At 39.7% G+C, this 24,735-nt stretch overlaps 2 protein-coding genes across 2 annotated transcripts; both read right to left on the bottom strand.

The window, feature by feature from the left end:
- Positions 1-5,598: 5,598 nt before the first annotated feature.
- LOC311038000 (caspase a-like) lies at positions 5,599-11,017 on the bottom strand (the record flags this gene model as incomplete). The annotated part of the gene is made up of 6 exons (XM_084047296.1): positions 5,599-5,741; positions 8,177-8,290; positions 9,152-9,280; positions 10,146-10,365; positions 10,466-10,639; positions 10,955-11,017. The coding sequence occupies 6 exons, from the start codon at positions 11,015-11,017 to the stop codon at positions 5,599-5,601; spliced, it is 843 nt and encodes a 280-aa protein (XP_083903422.1).
- A 70-nt stretch (positions 11,018-11,087) lies between these two features.
- On the bottom strand, positions 11,088-19,175 carry LOC311038001 (caspase a-like; the record flags this gene model as incomplete). The annotated part of the gene is made up of 6 exons (XM_084047297.1): positions 11,088-11,117; positions 15,334-15,443; positions 15,594-15,764; positions 18,544-18,778; positions 18,868-19,044; positions 19,161-19,175. 6 exons carry the CDS (start codon positions 19,173-19,175, stop codon positions 11,088-11,090), a joined length of 738 nt encoding a protein of 245 aa, XP_083903423.1.
- Between the last annotated feature and the right edge of the window lie 5,560 nt (positions 19,176-24,735).

Raw genomic sequence — 24,735 nt, forward strand, 5'->3', positions numbered from 1 at the left:
ATATTCCCGAATATATTCCCTTAACACCTTTAATAATTAATATCAATATCACATCTGAGTTATTATACCAAAATACCCCAAAAGAGATGTGATATTCTCTTTTTTGTAATACATATCACCTGGCAGTAATATCCAGTGAAAGTTGAGGTCATATTTTGTTTAATAAATTGCAACAGATATGTAAAAGCTGTGTCTTCATTTCTGTGGATCTACAATTACGTAATCTATGTTGTTCATTGACAATTCATTAACAATTATCCTGGATTCATGTTTCTTGTTTACCGTTACTTTTAGTCTTACATCTAACAATAAGAGACTAAATTGATTTAGCTGAAAGTACTGTATTTATTAGAAACAACAGGACCTACATTGTTTGAAGCACATATAGTGCGGTTTTATTTTACGTATTTTTCACAGTGTATGGTTTATATAATGCCTTTATTCAAAGAGCTTTACAATGTGCTTTACATTCACAAATTCACACACAATGCACGTACATTTTATCATATCCCTCCCCTTTTGCGTGGCATGCACTCATAGAGTCTCTTAAGGGTGCGTTCGGAAATGCGCACAGCGAGCGCACTCGCCTAGTAGTTTGTATTGGCCAGTGCGCTCAGTGCTATATTTTTGGAACGCACCCTTAACATACACTTTACACATCCCTCACTAAATAACTTCATACACATCTCATTTTAACCCATTATAACCGGGAATGTGGTCTACAAAGTAACTATCTGTGTAACCACTTTAACCATTATTTTATACTTTGGCTATTCAAAAATAGCAGATCTACAAAGCTCATAGCGCAGCACAGTGCCGCGCTATGAGCTTGTGAGTTTGTTTGACGATTCATTATAAATGATATGAGTCATTGTGATGGCGACATTGTGACGTAGTTGCGTGATGATATCATTACGCAGAGTAACCAATGACGTTACTGCTGCAACCGGGACCAGTTGTTACTGTAACCACTAGCCAGGGACACTTCTCTCCTTACAGTGTTGTAAACATTCTAATATACATTAGGATCACATCAGTAACCTCTGTTTTTACAGTGTTGTAAACAGCTGAGGAGAGGAAGAGCCATTCAGTACTTGGTTGAGACAGAGTTTCATGTTGGTAAAATGGTTCATACAGTCAGTCTCTGTGTGCTTTCAGACATTAACACTGCTTCTAAAAAAAAGTGCTTCTTCTGACTCTGAGCTCTGTCAGCTACACCTGTGTCGTGGGTAAACCCAAGAAGGGAAAAGTATCGCCAGCTCACTTTGTAGTCAGGGGATATTAGCAGAATATTTTCCAATCTTGGAATAAATTCCTTACCAAAAACGATCTTCACCAATGTGTTTGTAAAGGTGTCTAGTAACACATCTCAAAAAGACTGAAATTCAGTATCCCTAGGAGAATTTTTGACAGCTCCTTAAAGTTGGGGTACCCACCATAACCTTGGTTAAAAAAAATCAAAAACAAATCAAAAATTAATTCTGTTTTAAGTAGCATGTGAGGGGTCAAACTAGGGTGTTTTTATGATTCTGAATCCATTGCAATCATTTGTTTTGCACCAAAACCACTCCTTGGGCTAAAAACGGCCATAGCCATGTATACTTTTTGTGTAAAAAGCCCATTGAGATTGGGCTGTTTTTAGCCCAAGGAGTGGTTTTGGTGCAAAACAAATCTGGGTTGGCTCAAGGTAGAACGCAGATTAAAACATCTCTCAATGGGTCTGGTCTTCAAGATACTCAGAGAGGATCAGTGCCCACTGCCCAGATACCTGTCAAACTACTTATCTAGAGTGAGTGATGTCCATGGGCACAACACCAGAAGGAGATCTCGTTTCTCCCATTTTGGTTATTTGAAAAAGAAGAATCTTGAAAAAGAAATACATGAACCTTTTGGAATATTTGTGAAAGATTTTCAAAGCACAAATCTTATCAAAATATTTTCAGATGGGGTCCGCAGCCTTCATTACGGGTCCATTTGGTTCCATTTGTACACTCTCAGAGTTATGGTGGTACTTGAAATTAAAATGTTTGAGAACTGCTATAATTGTAATAGGCTCTATTCACAGCAGCCATATTATGAAGACATTCACAGGTGTTACCAATGATACTAATGAAGGCTCTGTTCCATTCTGGTCAAACGGAGTCAGGGTGCTGATATTGTGCATGTTGGCTCACTGGAAACACTCTGCTACACCAGTGGGTCTACAGTTGGGGTCCAGGGACCCTCCTGGGCTTCCAAATGGCCCTTTGCGGGTGTGTAACTCTGAGAGTGTACAAATGGAACCAAATGGACCCGTAAGGGTCCTAATAAGGGTGTCATTGGTAACACCTGTGAAGGAAGTGATAATATGGTGCAGATGTGCTACCTTTGATGCTTTTGTGTGACGCTGTGGTGTGATCAAGTAGGGCATTAATTTACGAAAAAACACAAAAAGTTAGAATACGGAGATAAGAGGTTTCTGCCCGACAGCAACGATATGCATCACTAACATAGAGCTCCTCACAGGAGAACGTTGGTGTTGCCATGACATATTATAAGCAACTTTGGGCTTGTTTTTCTGTAAAGTTGCTTGTAAATTATTGGTAGTTGCAGGTTTTTGGCTTGTCTCTAACAGGTATAGTTGCTTATTTGGGCTTGTTGTTTAAACCAGTGGTTCTCAAACATTTTCATGTCAAGGACCCCCAGATGTATTTGTCCACGGACCCCCCCCCCCCTCCACACACACACACACACACACACACACACACACACACACACACACACACACACACACACACACACACACACACACACACACACACACACACACACACACACACACACACACCCATCTACAAATATATTTGTGCCAGGAACCCCTGTATCAGATTTGTGTTGTTTAAATGTTTCAGAAAATATTCATAATCTTTCGCTTTCTTTTTTTTCAAGATTTGTTTGAAAATAGCAGATCTACAAGCTCACAAAGCATCGCAAGACAGACAGACAGACAGACAGACAGACAGACAGACAGACAGACAGACAGACAGACAGACACCTGTATTGATGAATTTCAGTCGCCCAGAGGCAGCACAGCAGTTAAGAGTTACAGGTACAGAGCAGGAAAGAACTGTCGTATAGCAATACTAAGGCAAGAAAATACGAAACACTGTCAATACAGAAAAAAAGTATACAATAGTGTCTATCAATACAACTAGCCTGCACGATTCAGGAAAGCTACGACACAATTGGTTACAGTGTCCGCAGAACAAAGCCCAAAACATAACCACTAAACTTTACCATAAAACAACCATTTCTATTTCATTTATTTTTTTCCGGATGCAGTTAAAAGATGTATTATTAGAAAGTCAAAATAATAAAATACTAATAACTCCAGAGTGCACAAAAAGGGAATAGAAAATCATAAATGTAACACTTATCTAGTCCTACACCTTCTAGCTTCTATATTTATCAAAAATACAAAATTTCTAAGGAAGAGAAAATATCATGAACAAACAGAAAGGAAATGAAAACAACAACAACCTTATTTCTATATCCTTTCAATTTTGAGGATCAGGAAAAATTGGTCGTCAGACTCTTACAATAGTTCTCAAATTCGACTTTAGTTGTGGGGACATTCCCTCTCGAGCATAGTACAACACACACTGTTACGGCCCTATATGGCCATAGTGATTGTGTGTCTAACCCTCTGTCAGTAGTTTCAGTGCTGCATGATGAATGAAGGTGGGAGTGGCCTAGGAGATTGGAGGAGTGGCGTGGAGATTGGGGCTCACCTGGACTTCATTCCCCAAATCAACCAGCCAGTATAAATCGCTGGAAAGAACAACCCACAAGCTTCTTTTACCATTGCAACACCACATGCTGCTGATCCTTTTTTGTCTAGTTAGCTAGTGTTTAATAGGTCTGTAGGCTGTGTGCCATACCTTCCTGCTTGGTGCGGAAGGTACCTTTAATACTGAGTGTTTAAAGTATAGACAATTCTAATATAAGCTAGTCTTAATCATATTCCCAAACCTTTTTCCTGAGCAGGGAAGCTGGTAGGGGTGTGCCGCCATTTTTTTGTTCCCCCTTTTTGTCCTTGTTTTTCTAGGTAGGGAGTTTAGATTGTACTTTTTGTTTTGGTGTAGCTTAGACTGTTCTCTTTTCAGGTAGGATGTTCTGGCTTTGGCCACCCTGACGTTTTTGCTTGTTTGTTTATCCCTTTGTGAATTTAAGACAAAGTTAATTAATATATTGTACACTTTTTTGGTTGACCCTGACTGGTTTGAAATATGTTACGCCTCTATATCCTCTAGACCTTATAAGGTCGTAACGCACGTACGCACGCGCACACACACGCACCCACAGCAGCGCTTCCACCTTTAACCTTGCGGTTGCCTCTCTGTCAGACATGCATGATTAATGGAGCTCGGCTCGCATTGTTTCCTGCATACTTACAGTAATGAATGATGACTGCTTCACCCCACTGGTGGACAGTAACTACGTACTTTTACTTTAGTACTTAATTATATTAGTACATTTTTGGAGTTTTGATTCTATTATTATATATTATATATTTTTTAAAGTAAGTACTCTAGTACTTTAACTCAAGTACAACTTTCACTTGAAGTTGAGTAATATTTGACCAGGAAAGAGTAGACAGAAATGGGGCCATCTTATAATTAGCATTAATGAGGAGTGAGACCAATTACAGTATATGAAGATAAGGTTGGAAATGGTGTGCTCCTTTAAGTGCTTTAGGCTTAATTCTCTTTTGTCGTGGTACGCATTCAGATTAGGTTTAGTGTTACACTATCTTTCATTAACCTTTTCATTAATCATTGAGTCGTTGTTTTGATTGTGTGGCTTTAAATATATGTAATGTTTTAACAAAAAATTAGACACAAGTTGCATTAATGCTATGAAACTGGGTCATTTAAAGCTATGGTATTTTCAGTTATTACCACTTAAGAATAAGTATAACGATAAACGTAGATTGTAAGTGGGTTATAATTGTGTGGTCATCATTATTTAATAGTCACTAAGGTACTGAGATGAACTTTAGGCACCGTACTTCAAGAGAGTATTTCATAATTTTGACATGGCTGACTCCTGGTGGTGGTGAGGCGATATAGCACATTTGTCTTGTTTAGTTAAGTAGCCAAGCTATATTTTCTGAAATGCATTTTATTTGAGAAAGAAATGTGACCATAAATTAATGTCAGACTAAAAGCCCTACAACCACTATGTAAAGATGAATTCAAGCTTTAGGGAAAGGTGTTCAGTCAACAGCTGAGGGTCTTCCTGTCTCTCCAGCTCTTTAATAAACAGAAATGTACATGTTCGGGATGGGATACCAATGTCATGCAATCAGGAGAGAGAACTCATACAGGATAAACAAGTGAAATTGGAAGTGATGGAACAAAGAAATCAGCAGACACAATTGGAACTGGAACAGTATAAAATTGAAGCTGATAAATGGGTAATCTCTGTATCCTTCTTCAGTAGTAGGCCTACGGGGCCAGTGAAGTGTCAGCTGGTCCTGATGGAGGACTACCATACATCCTCAGTTGCATCCTCTCAGCAAGTTTGGCCTGCACAATACATAGCTGACTCCATTTGCTAGGGACCTTCAAAGAGAGCCCTTTCTTCTGTGATGGTTTGAACACCCACACTTGAAAAAGTGCTCTCATACACATCGAAGCTGGGGTCCGCCTCCAGCTTCAGCAAGGGGATGAGCCTTGCAGGACAACTATAGACTCTCACTTGGGCGTGGAGAGAAACAAAAAGACGTGCATATGCGTGCATATGCGGTGCAGTCGCCCTCAATGAAACTGATGAAAAATTGTGCCCCCCTCCCCTCCATTACATAACCCCTGGTGCCGATGATGAACCAGCACCATCATTGATTTCAACTGTCCTTCTTTAAAGCAAATTTTGTAAAAGCTGCGCCCAAAGAAGCATTCTACACATTTTGTTTCATACAGTGTATGTTGCCAGGTGTGGATTACCCCACGGGCCCAGCCCCAGGGGCCAAAGAGCTCAGGGTGCTCTATAGAATCTGTGTTGTTGCTGTTAACAACTTTGGATTTCTCTTCAAAGGCCCACGGGCTTATAATAATAAACTGTATTTAATATCTTAACAGTGTTACTACAGTGCTTAGTCATTCATGTCAATAACAGAGCCCCAAATGTCCTCCTGGAAACTCAAGGAATAGCCTAAACATTCACTTTGTAGATGTTACAAGAAAGAAACCATCATGATACATTTTATCCTGCCAGTTTATCTGTAGGACTTTAGAGGGCCATGAAAAAAGCAAGTGCAAAACAGCATTGGAATCTCTAAAATCCTGTTGAGATGCAGGTGTGTTAATATGGTGCTGGCGTTCTGTAGCATGCATGTGTGTTGTAGACCTAGACACACTTGCAGTTGAAAATAGTTATTGCGATGTTGACTGCAAGTTAGTGTACCTGCTGGGTGGGCCTTTTACAAGTCTGCGCTGCCGAGGGCCCATTATCTCGTAGCTTATTACAGATCCTGCATGTGAAACTGATGCACTTAATGAAAAAGAAATGGTACTTAAAGGGGATTGTCACCGCCTTGCTACATTGTTAGTGTTGCTGTAAACAAAAGGATGGGCACGAAATACTGGTCAATGATTGGACCAGTATACAATAAATGAATACTTCACAAACTAATCCTGTCATTCCTGTATTAGCCGTTCACTTTAATCATAATATTATGAATTATAGTAACAGTAGCCTAATCATGAGTTTATATTTCATTTGTATTGTATGTAAGCCTATGTGTTATTTATTTGCACAGTTTATATACTAACACATGGACTGAAATACACACCCAGCTCATAGAGCAGCGAGTTGTGTTCGATAACCGTACAAGTACAAGCCCTCCGTAGTCCTGTCCCTTTTCACAAGACTCTGTTCCGGCCTATGTGCCCTTTGTAGGATGTCATAATTATGCTTAGTTTACTCATTTTGATGCCCTCATCAATCCACATCTTTTTTTAATGATGCTCTTGCTTTGATAAACAATCCAAGTTGTGAGTTCCTGAGAGTTGGTTTTCATTAATGCATTTTTACAAATTGATTCAAATGTATACACCTGTACAAATACAGTCAGAGTAACATAAATCTTTATTAATGTATTCATGTTGAAAATAGAACATTTATTTTAGCTTGATACATAGAATGCCATCACCACCACCACCACAAATTCAGCATCAGAAATCATCACCTTTTAAGATTGAACCAAAGAAAATTGAATCAACTGCCTTTTTTACAATTTAGTCTTTAATCCAATTTAATTTTTATTTTATTGTCTGCAGTCTATCTTATCATTTTACAATTGAAGTCAAGGAAGAAATTGGATAGAAGCAAAATGCTGCAAACTACTGCACATTATCCAATTATAGATCCTGGTAAGTAAAAAAACACAAAATGTTTGAAAATAAAGTCTGACAGCATTAATATTCGTAATAATTTTGCCGAACACCTAAATACTTACTAAGCCACTTATATGCTGATGATTATTATGATGATTATATGCTATTTATCTTTTTCTGTTTTTCATCATTTTACACAGGAAGTCTGTTCGTCCTTTCCCTAAAACACCTAATGTAGTCAGAACTGCTGAATCACTCCCAATTCAAAACCATTGTCTGACTCACCTCTTCAGACTCTACCTCACCCACTCGCACCGATCACTTCAGATTCCACCCCACCCCTTAAGACTCCTCTTTCCTTGTATGCCTTCTTGTCGCCTATTTGTTTATATATATATTTTTTTATATATTGTGCTAGTTTACTATGCAATTACCTGTATATGACATCAGCAATACCTACACATTTACTTTACTTGTAAGCAGTCTATAAAACAAAAGGAGCATGATATGGACATTCCATTTCTATCTTTCTGTTTAAACCATGGTCAGTTGTGTCTCAGTAGCCTGGAAAGAGGTAGAATGGTTTTGTCAAAGTGCATCTATCTTTGGTGGCCATCTGTTTTATTTTCTCCAATTTATTTTCTTCAAAGCGGTTCATGACCTGTGTGATTAAAACAGCGTATGAAAGGTACAGTTGTTTGACAGATAATAGAGCAAATGACATGCAGTTATATGATGATAAGATTATTGTTCATAATTGCTGTTAGGTGACTGCAAATTGTAATCATTTCCATCACTTGCCTTCCTGAAAAGTTCCTCAATGTGATCCTCATGGGCAAACGTGTTGAATATCCCAACAATGTACTGGATAAGAAAGGATCCATCTCTGACATGTCTATATGAAGGAGTATCTGCAGGATAAAATATAAAGATGGGTTTCAAACACTTGGCTCTCATTGGCTACATTTTCTTAGTGATACAAGATGGAGGAGAAAACAGCCACAACACTTAAACGGACTACAAAAGTGATTTATGTGTGGATTATATTCTGTACTGTCCACATTCAGCATGACAAGACGATTTCGAGAAGATTTCAGCGGCAGGCAATGTATATTTTGTGTGAGTGTGTTCAGTAACCCCTGCTACTGATCAAATACTAGTCTATAGGGTGTAGGGATGGGACCATATGAAAATAACATGTCACGATTATTGTGTCAATTAAAGATATTATCGTTAAAAATCTAAATAAGCTTGAAGCTTAAAATGCCACTTTTGTTAACCACTTGAATCCCCAGCATCCCTGTTCTGGTGGAGTGTTTACCAAAAATTGCCAATGTAAAAGATTGGCTATATTTTTGGCGAATCGCTTTGTGTGGAGTGAAATAAGAACGTACCAAATGCGCTCTTTAAAGGTCTGTTTTATCAAGTATAGAGGGTTTAAGTGGTACTGAATAAGTGAAAACGGAAGTGATGACACTAAATAGTGAACGGACAAAATTGGAAGTGGAACACTATAAAACTGAAGCAGATAAATGTCTCCTCTCTCTTGGATGAAATTGGCAACCCACCTGAAAATGTATTCTAAGTTTATTAAAGAACTGGAGAGACATGGAGACCCTTAATATAGAGTTAATATAGAGCTTTAACTTCATAACTAAAAACGTTTTGTTTTAACAAAAAAAAACGACTTTTAATTTACCAAGTTCTATTCATCATTAAGACTTAAGTCGTTTTTTTTAATGAACTAGCAAATATGTTAAATTTACACTCACGCGGGGTGCTGGAATGGAGGGAAATGAAGTCCTTTTCTATGGTCTTCTCACCGTCTGTGTCATTATCCTCATCACCATCTTCGGAAGCATCGCTATCATCACCATCAAGAAGTACACCCCCTGGCTCCCCTGCAACAAAAATGTCCTATTTTTAACTTTACTTACTGAAATCTAACCAGCCAGTTTTCAGTTACATCGAAAATTATTCATATTATTGGTCAGGACAACAGATATAAGAGAACATTTTGTCAATGGATCTCATTCACAACGCTCATCTTACATTTTGACTATATTTTAGTGTAGGCCAACTCCAAAGACCAATGTTGGATTCATGAAAGGGTGTGTAAAGCCTTGATTTGTGTGCATCTCAGTTGTTTGAACCAATCACATGGATTAAACGGAAGACACACAGATTGTTCCAGACTTGCGAGGTCCCTGGGTAGAGGACCATGATAGTTGTAATCAATTCACCAAATTGTGGTCACACTTGCAGAGACGACAAACACTTTGAGTGTCATAATTATGTTCAGTTCTGAATCCATCAGTACTGAACAATAAAAAATGGTTTGAAATGTGCCTCATGCCTATAAGCCCAATTTGCATCCTTACTTCAAAAACAAGCAATAGATCAATTAACAGACATCATTCTTTCTTTTCTTTTATACTGTATGTTTTGACAAATGTTGGGCAAATAGACATTTAGTTTGAGATTCATGGCACTACGAAATTGATTTTCCATGAGTGGCATCATGCGTGTTTTCTGCCATGTACGACCATCTCAGAGCATATCACATTCAGTTAATGATGATTTTGCTCATGGAAACACACAAGCATTTTATGATCATAATATGTTTCGTGAATGAGGCCCATTGTGTCTCTTAAGATATTTTAGTACTTTACAGTACATCTGTCGTCACATGTGTTTACTTTCATACTAAGCTGGGTCATAAAGTGCAACTACAAGGAATGGTTCCTATGGAAACCAGAGCATCACCTCCCCTGCAGCTCTGGATGATGATAACTTTGGGTTTGTTCCACAGAGCTGGACAGTTGTCTTTGTTCAGGTGGGGGTAGATCTTTTCAACGGGGTACTCTTTCCCATCTGTGCCATAGATGACTCCCATCTCTCCATGAGACATGATGACAACAAAAACACTGTCTGTGCTGAAGAGACGTGGGTCTTGTGAAAATTTCTTGACAGCTGAGTCAATCTCCTGTAACAAAATATTAAATCAATCACTATATCACCACTCATTACATCACTATGAACCTTTGAACTGGACATATTCCCTTCAGCTGTTAAGCCTACAGTACCTCCGCAGTGAGATCTCTGTATTTCTCCACGTCATAGCCCAACGCTTTGAGCAACATTAAAGTTTCCTCCTCATCTTTATCAGCACCATTCCTCGTCTTCTGAGAAGCAAACTTCACATTATTGATTAAAAGTGCCAAGCGATCCCTAGAGGACTTCTCACGCACAGGGTAAATCTGTGAAGAAAATGTTTTTTTGAACAGGTGAAATTATGCAACAAGAGTTCAACACCAAATGTTGGCTATTAGGGTATCTCTCCTTCTATACATTTTTTACCCAACCCATATTTGTGAAACCAAATATAATCTTCAAAAAACTATCTATAGAGTGTAGAGATGCTACCATAACCTTAACAGTACTGCATAAGTTCTATTTTATGAGCACAACTCAGTAGTATACTTACAATACAAAGCTTCTCATGCACGTCTTATTTACATTATTTCACATGAGATGCCTGGTATGGCTTTTACATTTTTATTAGAAGTACTTACCTCTTTATTCTTTAGATTCTCCTTCAGGAATGCATCAGTACAGGGGATGAGTGTTTTGGACATTTCACATGTCTTTGCCTCCGGGGACGGTGCCACAGCTGTAAACCACAAGGTATAGCATCAGTAATTCTGTCTACTCGGTGGAGTGGGAGGAAAACGCAAACTGCATGGGATGAAGTGGGGTGTGGCCTATTTGTCTAGGTGTTTGATAATTGACTTGGCAATCCACTTTTCTGCCACCTTTGATATCACTGGTAGGATGCTTGTGGGCCTGTAACTTGACATGTCAGTTTTGGTGCCAGATTTTAAGATTGGTGTTACCATGGCAACCTTCCACAGAGATGTTTGTGAATTACTAGTACTACTAAATGTCATTTGCCATTAATTATTATTATAAAATTGGTAAATCAACAAGCTAATTTATAGATGGATAAAAACTGAGAGAATACTTTGGGGGGGCAATAGTGGATAAACTGAATGTGTAAGTACCCCCAACATATAGGCTACATTCACTAACCACTGCTCACTTAAACTTAATTATAAAATCATCATATAAATGAATGTAACAGAATTCTTCATACTCACTGTAAGCATAATATGTAATGCAACAATCAGTAACAGTGACATTTAGTATTCATTTTTACCAAAAAATATAAACTAACAGGAAGCATTTGATTCTCTTAAACACTTGAACCCCTGCAAACTTCTGGGGGAACCTTATCCAAAAATAGCCGATCTACAAGCTCAGAACCCGTCGCGTTGCAATGTGATGTGATCTTGTAGATTGTCAGTGGGTGAAGAGTGAAAAAAGAGCGTACCAAGTACAGTTGTAAGGTACATTTTACTAAAGATAGAATATTTAGGTGATTAAGAAGATTAAACTAGTATGTTTCCTAAATTATATTGAATTGCATGCTTTGAAAAATAGATTACATTACGGTCATTTAGCAGACACTTTTATCCAAAGCGACTTACAATAAGATCAAGCCTAGTTTTTTATAAATCTATTTGAATAGATCACTCCAGTAGGCTAGCAAACATACAAAATACATTGCCCATAAATAACATAGTCTGACTTCACAAATAATTAGTATAAAAAGATGATAATGGTCACAATGTTTAATAGCATTTTTAGAATCTTTCAAAATGGGTTTTTATTTTTTAAAGGACAACTTTGGTATTTTACAACCAAGGATTATATGTTAGCTTGTAATTAAAGTAAATAAAAGATGAGTGTTATTTTTTTTTCATTTACTGCTTTCTATAGTTTTAGCAATTTTCGCGATATTTTTTACAGTGGGCGGGGGCATTCTGTCCGGTGGCTAAATATGCCTTTTTTACACAATAAAAAAGGTCCTGTGGTCTTTGATGGCCAGATGTGAGTTATTGGGGGCTAGAAGAGCTACTGTAAATAATAATAAAGAAAATGCTGGGTTATTGTGTAAAAAAAGACATATTTAGCCACCGGACAGAATGCCCCCGCCCACTGTAAAAAAAAATCGCGAAAATTGCTAAAACTATAGAAAGCAGTAAATTAAAAAAATGTAACATTCATCTTTTATTTACTTTAATTACAATCTAAAACATAAACCTTGGTTGTAAAAAAACAAAGTTGTCCTTTAAAGCAAAAATTGCCGATCTACAAGCTCACAAGCTGGCATGGAGAGGTTTTGCAGTATATATTTTTTCGTAATTTGATGTACAATGAGTGGTAATTTAATGGCAGTGTACTTGGCCTTGTTCCCAGCCTTTACTCATTTGCAAAGAGAAAAGCCTGGTCACGACCTAATGCACAGAGTGTCTATAGGGGCGGGACCACCGTCAGACGTATTTCCCTCGGAAACAATCTTTTTTGACGAATCAAAACACTCGTTTCATTCACAGAGAATGTAAACAGATTTGTAAAGTGTCCGGTAATTCCGGTACTTCCGTTTAGACACTCAACCGGCTAGGTCTTTCCCAGCGTGCAGTGTACTGAACAAACATTAACCAAAAAGTAACCAAAAAACGTCATTAACACAAGTCGATGCGCACCAGGAGAAGGAGAAGGAGCGTTTTTATTTTTAATAAACTTAAACTTTTACTGACAGCAGTAATGAATGCAGGCTAGTGAAAATAAGGCAACATAAACACATAAGAATTGTGTGAAAAACCCAATGGTTCAATGGTTTGTGATCAGATTGACTGCTTAATGAAAAGTAAAGGCAACAATGTTCAACTGAAATTGCAAAAACAAGCAGTAGGACAGCTGGTCTCAGTCTGATTGCTGGAAAAAAATGTTTCATCTATATTATACAATATATAGCCTGTATGATAAAATACATTATTTTACAATCTATAAAACAAAATCATGATATGGAAATTCCATTTGACCACTACATGCCCTAGGCCTATATTATGTCATACGGCAAATAGTGAAAATAGCAGATCTAAAAGTTCACAGATTCTGGATCATCTATTTCTGGTCTTTGGAAATATATATATATCCAAAACTTTACCCAAGTTAATGTGGTTAAAATATGTCTGTTTGAGTGGCCAGTTGTGTCACACTAACCTGGGAAAAGGTAGAATGGTTGAGTTAAAGTGCATCTCTCTTTGCTGGGTACCGGTTTTCTTTTTTCAAATTCTTCAAAGTGGTACATGACCTGTGTGATTAAAACAGTGTATGAAAGGTACAGTAGTTTGACTAGAGCAGATGATACATGCAGTTATAATATGATAACATTATTGTTCATAATTGCAGTTAGTTGGCTGTTATGCCATGTCACACTATACAGGATAATCGAGGACATGTGGGTTAGGGAACGCACGCCCTCCCAACAATCGGAGGGCGTTCCCTACCGCAGCCTAGATTATGAGCATCATTATTTGAGTGCGTGGGGATCTCATTTTAAATAAGCCATTGTGCTTTTATGAGCGATCCAGTTTAGAGGACCTTGTATTGTGAATTGTACTTCCATGTACTGTTTCCATGTCTTTCTAAATAACGTACTTCAATCAATCAATCAGCAATTATTGGGCTAGAATAGATTATCCGCTAGCGAGAGCGATTCAAAGTTCTAATCTGCTCCAATTTGCTCACAGACGATCAGAGCTGCCAAGATAATTTTCAAACATGTTTTACATTACATACACACAAATGTCTATATAATGTGTCTTACCAGGCATCTAAGGACCATTCGTCCATTGCCACCGCAAATTTGCTACTGCATGCTGGTGACCAAAAGCTAAAGCTCTTGATTAACGGTGAAGAAATGCAGCTCCATTAGTATACATTCCACGCCTTGGCCAAGCCCACTGAACTTGACCATTAATTTTGCAGGTGTCTATCAACATACATACATGATCTAATAATTAGATTGACACTAATGTTGTATTATTTAGTGTAAACAAGTAAAAACTAGAAAAAGTGCTCCTCGGAGCACAGGTCTCCGCCTGGTCAGGTAGGTTAGTGTGGGCCAGCAATGTTCGGAATTTGCCACTAAGGCTGGAATGTAAAAAAATCTGAAGGATCCGTCTTGATCACTTGACAAAAGAGAGGCCGCAAAAAGCGGCCTCCTGGTGGCGCTACAACAGGCCCATGTGAACATTTGGGGCAGAGGTTCTGAATTGGCATCCAGGGAGTGTGTGTGCACAGTTTTACTGCGATCAAGCCAACAGTGCCAGAGATTCGCTGTCCACAGACGGAGGGGGCGATGGACACACACACGCACGCACGCACGCACGCACGCACGCACGCACGCACGCACGCACGCACGCACACACACACACACACACACACACACACACACACACACACACACACACACACACACACACACACACACACACACACACACACACACACACACACACACACACACACGGACGGACGGACGGACGGACGGACGGACAGGGTGCAAAACATAGTCTCAGGCCATGCCTTTCGGCCTGGCGGAGACAATATTGTAATAACTCTATGCTCACACAAGCTTAAATACTGTAGCTGATAGTTTCCTGTTAGCCTATATAAGCGCAAAGTCACAGCTCCAAATCTGTTCTTAAAGAGACAGGCCCCAATTCACTAGATCACAGACATAAATCACATGAACAATTCATTTTGATGGAAATCGATCTGTAGACGGAGATCTGACCCGCATGTGCATGTGATCACAGCACATTGAGGTCCGATAATCATAATAAAATTCTGTAGTGTGTGATGCACCATACTTTTAAAATCTTCTAGTGTGCATGTTTAAGATTATTTTAGAATATCATCTTATACAGTTATCGTGTAGTTAATGATGTTACCAGATTGTCTAATTGTTTAAGATTTAAAACTCCTGTAGCTTTAGATCACAATGAAAAACTATGAAATTGTAATCATTTGCAACACTTGCCTTCCTGAAAAGTTCCTCAATGTGATCCTCATGGCCAAACTTGTTGAATATCTCAACAATGTGCTGAATAAGAAAGGATCCATCAACTGTATCTCTATAGGAAGAAGTATCTGCAGGATAAAATAAGAGAATGATATCACATAGTAAGTATTTTATAATTTAAGTACCTGATCCAGGATTTAATCTAGCAAATTCTATTCATCATAAAGACTTATATAGATGTTTTCCCTCCTCCCTCAAATATGTTAATGCACACTCACATGGGGTGCAAGAAAGGAGGGAGATGAAGTTCTTTTCTTTGTGCACCCAAACAGGACGACGCACCACGTGCATGGCTGTGGCATTCGGAAGGTTGAAAGATGACACGATCACAGCATCTTCTTCTTCATCATCATCATCATCATCATCATCACGTGCAACCGCAGACTTCTCTGAAACAACAATGTCGTATGTTTTAACTTTACTCACTTAAGGTAAGGTAATAGATTTTTTTTGGTTAAAACAAAACGTTTTTTGTTAAAAGGTTAAAGGTCTATATTGTGATTGTAATTATTGCTATAGAGTGTTTGTTCAGTAACAGGGGTCTCCCTGTCTCTCCAGCTCTTTATTAAACAGAACATACATTTTTATGTAGGTGGTAGCTTAATTTTGTGTTCCAGTTCCAATCTCATTACACCCGCTTTCTCTGGAACTGTATCCGGTGCAGTCCACACACACATTAACCTCGCGTCACCAAACTTTCAACCGCTGAGGAAAGCCTGGTATTCGTTAAATTTAATTAAATGGCCACGCCCACAAAAAAAAAGAAGAAAAAAAATCCGGTTCCGGGTGTTGTGGGTTCCGGCTTTTCGGCATCGCTTTGTTTTGGTTCCCCCTGTTAGCATTTAAATGCTAAATGGAATATAACTACTAGTTTAGTCTCGCCAGTCGCTACGAGTTGGAATAAAGGAGAGATATACCAAACTATTCCGATAAGCTAAACGCCGCATCAAGGATTTTATTGGGTAGGCCCTAAAAGTATGCTGCCCTTGATTGCGTGGAATTATTTTGGGTTGATACACAGGCATTCCGGTTCTCGTGCGGGTTCCGGCCGCCCGACCGGATCATAAACCCGAAAAAGGTATTGATCCCAGGCTACACACACATATGCATGGTCACAGCTGTTTGTATTTCCTTTGATTCTCTCTAGGCCGGAAATGCAACCTGGCAAAGCAAATCGACACCAAAATAAGTTTTGGTCGAACTTCTTCTTTTTTTTTTGATAATTAAAGTAGCGGCGAAGAGGAAAAAAGGGCTCCCTCACGGTGTGCATTTGCTAATGATCAATGGCCATGTGCAAGTGCAGAGCAATTGCTTATGCCACTGAGGAGAACCAAGGAGAACAGACAGACAGACCGACTGACATTCCTAAAGTTATATGTAGGATATTATTATTACTTACCCTATCTTTAAATAGCTCCTTATCCTCTGGGTGTGTGCCCGATCACTTTAAACACGCAAGTATCCAACCACTCTTAAAAAAACCAAGCCTTGATCCACAAGTTCACAGTAATTATAGGCCAATCTCCAAACTCCCTTTCATCTCAAAAATCTTAGAAAAAGTTGTCTGCAATCAACTTCTACAGTTCCTTAATCAGAACAATACATTTGATAAGTTTCAGTCCGGCTTCCGCCAGAAGCACAGCACTGAAACTGCACTACTTAAAGTCTCTAGTGACATCCTTATGAGAGCCGATGTCGGTGAGTGCTCAGTGCTGCTGCTGCTTGACTTGAGCGCAGCGTTCGACACGATAGACCATTCCATCCTCCTTAATAGGCTCCAACAGTGGGCGGGACTAACCGGGTCGGCCCTGACATGGTTATCCTCCTATCTGACTGGGAGAAGTGTGGCTGTCGCCTGTGACAATTATGTCTCCTCCTCAGCTCCCCTGACCTGTGGGGTCCCCCAGGGCTCCATACTTGGTCCAATTCTATTCTCCCTCTACATGCTCCCCCTTGGCACTCTTATTAACAGCTTCGAAGGAATATCATATCATTGTTATGCTGATGATACACAAATATATCTCTCATTCAAGCAAACTGATCTCACTAAACTCACAGTCTTGCATGACTGTTTAACTGGCATCAACCATTGGATGGCACAAAACTTTTTACAACTCAACCCTGATAAAAACCGAAATCCTCATCATAGGCCCTGAGATTAGCTCAAATGCAATTCGTCTGTCCCTTGGTCCCCTGGCAACTAATGTCAAACAGTCTGCAAAGAACCTAGGTGTCTTCTTTGACAATCAAATGAACTTTGATTTCCATATTAAAAAGGTTACCCAGTCATGCTTCTACCATCTACGCAATATCGCAAAAATAAAATCAATGCTCACTTCTCAAGACCTGGAAAAAATCATGCACGCTTTTGTCTCCTCCCGTCTCGACTATTGTAACGGACTCTATACCACCCTGAGCCGTTCATCATTATCCCGACTTCAACTAGTTCAGAATACGGCAGCCAGAATCCTCACAAACACCAACCGCAGAGCACACATAACCCCGGTACTAGCCGCACTGCACTGGCTACCAATTAGGTCCAGAATAGAATTTAAAATTATCTTAACCACTTATAAAGCATTACACGGACTGGCCCCATCTTATATTTCGGACCTACTGCCCCCTAAGGACAATATGAGATCCCTCAGGTCTTCTGACAAAGGCCTTCTCAAAATACCTAAGTCCAACCTCAAAACAAAGGGTGACCGGGCTTTTGCAGTGGCCGCTCCCACACTGTGGAACGCCCTACCATTGGCCCTAAAAAATGCAGAGTCTGTTGAAGGTTTTAAGAGGATGTTAAAAACACATTTGTTCCGTAAGCATTTTTACCCATGAAGTTCTACCTGACTTTCATGGACAAATTGCTTTGTTTTAATCATTGTTGTATTGTTTTATTACTCTATTTATATTCCTTTATACTCTGTTGTTATCGTGTTAATTTTGTTTAATCATGCTCCATTGTACAGCACTTTGTAACCTTGTTTTGAAATGTGCTTTATAAATAAAATTTACTTACTTACTTACTTACTAAATCCAGTTCTCAGTTATACAGAAAACAATTCATATCGTTAACCAGGACAATATATTTTAACACAATAATGTCCACTTTCATACTAAGCTGGGTCATAAATGCAACTATGCAACTTCCTATGGCAACCAGAGCATCACCTTTTCTGCAGGCCTGGATGATGATAACTTTGGGTTTGTTCCACAGAGCTGGACAGTTCTTTGCATCCAGGTGTGTGTAGATATTTTCAATGGGGAACTCGTCCTGCTTATTCTTTGGCCAGTCCTTGCCAAAGATGGCTCCCATCTTCCCATGAGACATGATGACAACAAAAACGCTGTCTGTGCTGAAGAGACGTGGATCTTGTGAAAACTTCTTGACAGCTGAGTCAATCTCCTGTAACAAAATATGAATTCAATCACTCACTACATCACTATGAATCTTTGAGCTGGACATATTCCCTTCCCCTGTTAAGCCTACAGTACCTCCGCAGTGAGATTTGTGTATTTCTGCACATCATATCCACACTCTTCGAGCAACATTAACATGTTCTCCTCATCTTTCTTGGCACCGTGCCTCTTCTTGTCAGCTTTAGCAAAATCCTCATTAGTGATTAAAAGGGCCAGGCGATTCCTAGAGGACTTCTCAGGCACAGATTGAGTCTGTGGGGAGACAAAATTATATTTGGTAGCACATTACAATCATTAACCACTTATATACTTGATTTAATTACACCAAAGGACCACAATATAAAGTTTCGCCGGGCCGGGTTGCCTACCCAGAGCCCGCACATTTTGGAAGTCAGTCATAGCCAATTGGTATGGAATAAGAAAAATCTAACTAAAACCGATATAATGTGTGGGCCTATATGGGGCCCGGCTACACCGGGGGCGGAACGGAACGGTAGCGCAGGTGGAGCGGATCTGTGTTTGTTGTATCTGTGTTTGTTGTTAACATCCACACACTGTCTATATCTATGACATACTGTCCTAAAAAGGAGAAAAACACAGCTAAATATCTATCATCAATTCAGTGTTAATAATGTCGGGCCAAAATTCGACTTGTTTAACTACAAGTCAAAGTTTGCCAGCAAGTTTCTTTCATATTAGCCAATCCTATATTAAAATTGCCTACAGGGTCAACGGATGGCGGGCGGGCGGAGAGTGGGTGGACGTCACAAACGTAACATGCAGTCTTGCAAGGCGCACGGTTGCTCCGATCTGCACCAAACTTGGCACGAACACAGGGTCAGGGGCCCCTGGGGTGCCTCATTTGCGCAACATAGGACTAGGTTTGAAGGCCGCGTGGCGGCCTGAAAATCTAGTTCATTAGCCTATTAATTATCCTGCTGTTTTTTGTTTAGTTTTATTTTATTTTATTTGTATGTTTTTATTTGGTCAGATGTAACTACAAGTCAAAGTTGTCCAGCAAGTTTCTTTCATTTTATTAATTTATATTATTATTATTATTATTATTATTATTCAGATATTTATTTGAATTTCTTTCGTGACAGCGCGGCGAGCATTATTTTGTCGTCGGACAGAGCGAGAACAACACGGCTCTGTTGCTTTAGCCTACATCTATGTTTTCTCATGATGCAAAGTTCAAGTCGGCCTATCATGTACATTTGTAGGCTACTTGTAGCTAATGGTTAATTGGCTATACAACAAATATCACAAGTTACATGTAAAGAATAAAAAAACATCCGTTTTGGCGAAGGACCTTCTTCACGTTGCGAGTGATACAACAAATATACAATATATATTCTCTATTGAGCAAGAGGACAGTGATCTGTGGAGCTACATAGGCTATAGCCCACCAACACATCTGTCACATAGATTGTATTCAGGTGCACAAAGGACTTTTAGTTACCAATATAAATAATACCAATATATTTATATTGTATCTGTTATTATATCGTTATTGTCGGGTGGAAACCTCATAATGTCCAAGATCTGATAGTTTTGCTACTTTTGGCACTGTAGTATGACTTAGTGGGGCACTCAAAGAAAACATAAAATACAGAGATAAGAGGTTTCTGCCCAACAGCAACGACCCGCGCGCACGTGTCAAAATAGAGTACTCACGCAAAAATAGGATTTACGCGTGGACGTCTACGGAGCTTAAGCACAGACGTCTACGGAGCTTACTCGCAGATGTCTACGGAGCTTACACACAACCTACGTGGCGCTCTCGCGCTCGGTGTAGCCGGGTTCCATTGATTATAGTGGGCAGCCGTACGGTCGATGCATACGCTCCGCGGACGGAGTGGAGCAGTTCTTTGTCTGGTGTAGCCCGGGCCTAAGAGTTATAGGCCAAAAGAAAGTGCCCGGTTATAGCGCCTTCATGAGGAATTTTGGTATAGGAGGTTCTTCCTTGGCTTATCTCAATCGGTCCAGTGATGTCCAAGATGGAAGGACACAGGCAGACACACACACACACACACAGAGACGCACGCACGCACGCACGCACGCACGCACGCACGCACGCACGCACGCACGCACGCACACACACACACACACACACACACACACACACACACACACACACACACACACACACACACAGTTAGTATGTATTATTAACTGGTAGTATATTTGATTGCAATTATATAGTTTAAAGCTTTTTTCCTTATCTGTGAAGTATAATGGAGATGTTCCTGAGACAATGTCTAGTTGTCTAGGTGAAGTGGCTCAGTGTCCAGCTAATTCCATGGAATGTTAATTTGCCTTAGACCGGAGTAAAGGTCAATTTAGAGGGTCAAGAGTGACCACAATGGAATGATCTGTCTTTTGTTCTTAATGATATTTTTGTTCTTAATGATCTGTGTTTTGTTCTTTAATGGATAACTGATGTGTAGGAAGGAGGAGCTTGTGGAAGTGAATTGTATATGTAAGCCTCTCTCACTGTGGATGGTCATCTAACGATTTACTAACCCAGACAGGCCTGTCCTAATAAACCAAGCTTAGAATGATTCTTGACTCCTGTGAAGTTATTATCAGAACCTGACCATCGAAGTTACGTAGTAACACACACACACACACACACACACACACACACACACACACACACACACACACACACAGACACACACACACACACACACACACACAGGCACGCACGCACGCACGCACGCACGCACGCACGCACGCACGCACGCACGCACGCACGCACGCACGCACGCACGCACGCACACACACACACACACACACACACACACACACACACACACACACACACACACACACACACACACTGCTGCACAAGATCCTGCTTACTTAAAACCTACTTAATGATCACTTAACCTACAATGTTATAGGGCATAGCAGTGGCGGCCATTTTATGGTTCCACTTCAAAATACTCAATGCATTTTTCCCATTGCCATTTTTCCCATTGACATTTCCAAAAATATTTATATCAATTGATTTAAGCCTAGAATCAAGCCATCCAGGGTCCTGGTGAATCATGACCATAAAACATTGTTTTCTGTGATTTTTTTTTATTTTATATTTAATTATATGATATATTATAGTTAATAAATACCCTTTGTTTTGCAGTTTTCAAAAAAGTTTTTCCACAGAATCAAATGTTTTATGGTCATGATTCACCAGGACCCTGGATGGCTTGATTCTAGGCTTAAAATAATTGATATAAATATTTTTGGAAATGTCAATGGGAAAAATGCATTGACTATTTTGAAGTGGAACCAGAAAATGGCCGCCACTGCTATGCCCTATTTCACAACACATGGCATGTCTGGTATGCCCTGAATTTCTTTTATTAATCACATTTATTTGACATTCACCTGATGTATAAGCTTCTGGAGTGTATCTTTCTCTGAATCTGTCAAGAGATTTTTCTCCAGGTCCAGGGCAAGGAACTTCTGCAATAATGATGATGATTTATCTGCAAATTCTGCAAATGTACAGTACAACAGGTTAATATGGTATATAACAATGTATGAACCTGCACATGGACACTAGAACATCTGGAAATATATTAGAACGTATTAGAACTTGATTTGCCTAAAGAAAGAATATTTTCTGCATTTACTGCTCTCATACATTTCCTGTATGAGAGCTGCACTTGCAGCGTACGTGACATACAGCCTGCATCTATGGCTGATCAGTGAGGTCAAAGAGTACCCAAGATGTGATATATTTAACCTAATGTAATACATGCACACATGCAAGTGTGAATCATTTGATTTTCTGGTGTTATTAATGATTTAATTTACTCATGTATAATTGCTGATAATATGCAGTATAATTGCATTTACTGAATTATGCTCAGGTATAAGACACATTTTGGGGGACATTTAACCCCTCAGTATGTGAAGGATCCGATTCTCAGTTTTATGTAATGTGTGTTTATAAGTTCTGTTCTTATTTTAATGTGTTCATCTAATTAATGCATAGTATTCATTCAATGTGTGTATACTGTATGTCCTGGTACAGAGTGTGTGCTTGATATTAGGTGCACAGCAGTGCCTCTGTACAATGCCAGATGGGCATTCCAATCTTATCTGTAAGTTCTCGCCCCTGGTACTTTTCACCCACTCAGAGAGAAAGTATTTGTACTTTCATATTACTTTTCTAGTATACGCCCACTCTCTGGGCATCTGTGTTTTGTGCTGTGCTGTAATAAATATGTGTTAAGCTGTCTGGACACCAGACTGACTCCGGGAATGCTGGTGTTCATATCTCCTTGCGCAAGTAAAACTAAGTTCTCATGAGTCTGTGTGAAGTTATGGTGTGATCAAAGCCCTAAGGTGTATGTAAAATGATAAAGAACCTATCAGTATGCCCATATATGGCCATGCTGATAATGTTGTGCAAGGTGCAAAGTAAGCGTTTTTTGTGTGTGTGGGTGGCTGTTGGCAAAGTCACACACACAGACACACTGGCCCTCATTTATAAACGCGGTGTAGACCAAATAATGGGCGTACGGCGTAATCACCGCAATTTTCGGCATTTATCAATATATCCTGGCGTGGGCTTTATCCTACGGTACGCTGAGATCTCACGTCTGGTCGAGACCAGTTGTTGACGTTGGCTGCACCCGTTTATTCCATTCTAGACCTGCGGAGCACCATTGTCTGACTGTCTGACAAGCATCTGGACACATAATCCACTCCTAAATGTGTATATCTACACTAATAAATAATCGCTGTGAAAATATATCATTTTATAAAGTAATTTAAACAAACTGCTTTAACAGTCATTCAGATAAGATTGTAGATCTACAAGCTCACAAGCCAGTATTGCATCGCAACGCGTTGTGAGCTTGTAGATCTGCTATTTTCAAAAATATACGAGCGCTTTTGCGCCGGGAGTCCCGCGGTCGGGACGGCACCTTTTCATGGACAGTGAGGTCTACAAACTTACAGTAGCTTGTCCTATGTTATGGAGTTATGTCATAGAGAGTTATGAAGACTACAACCTGGCTGGGTTAAGGATATAAACCCGACGCTCCAATCTCTTATTAACGTGGGCGGCACGGGATCACTGCAGTCTGCAGACCGCCCGAGTCTCATGGGGAATATAGCCTACTACATGAATGCTTTAGTGTAACTTGAACGAGCACTGCTCGGTATGGGGTAAATAAATATACAAACGTATTCCATTCATGGCGATGTAATTGGTATCATAATATGTCATTCATGTAGGCTACAAGCCTACGTGACAATTAGATTGTACCGCTACGGTACGGAGTGTGTATGTGTGTGTGTGTGTGTGTGTGTGTGTGTGTGTGTGTGTGTGTGTGTGTGTGGAGAGAGAGGGCGTGTGCGTGTGCGTGTCTGGCGAGGCGATTCTTATTGGCTTTTCATGTCTTTGGTCGTATTCTGGTTCGTCTTCATGTCGTAAAATCGGGGCGTTTTGAGAATATTTATGGGGCGTGTTATTTAAATGACGCTCGTTTCAGCCGTGACATTTATCATTCGCTGGGACCAAGTGTAAGCTCGGATCAGCTGTGTAGGATGCGTTGATAAATGTGACTTCGACGTTGGTGTACGGCCGAATATATGGAAAAATATACGGCGGTTTATACGCTGCGTTGATAAATGAGGGCCACTGACTTCTGAGAATCACCTATAGCGTCTGACTTCTAAGAATTGGCATGCACGCCTATGTGCACGCAAATACACACACACACTGACTTTCTTAACTTTCGAAAAATGACCTACGTGCACACCTACGTGCACACACATACACACACTGATGTCTGGGGTGACAATTTTTGGGGTGAACTATCCCTTTAAGGGGCTTACGGATGGTGACCAGACTTAAGACAAAGAAATTGCCGTAAATTCCCTGAAGGCCACGGGCCTGCTAAACACGGTCAATTTTTT

This window comes from Gymnoscopelus microlampas, assembly GCF_963454915.1.
Source record: "Gymnoscopelus microlampas genome assembly, chromosome: 21".
Lineage (NCBI taxonomy): Eukaryota > Metazoa > Chordata > Actinopteri > Myctophiformes > Myctophidae > Gymnoscopelus > Gymnoscopelus microlampas.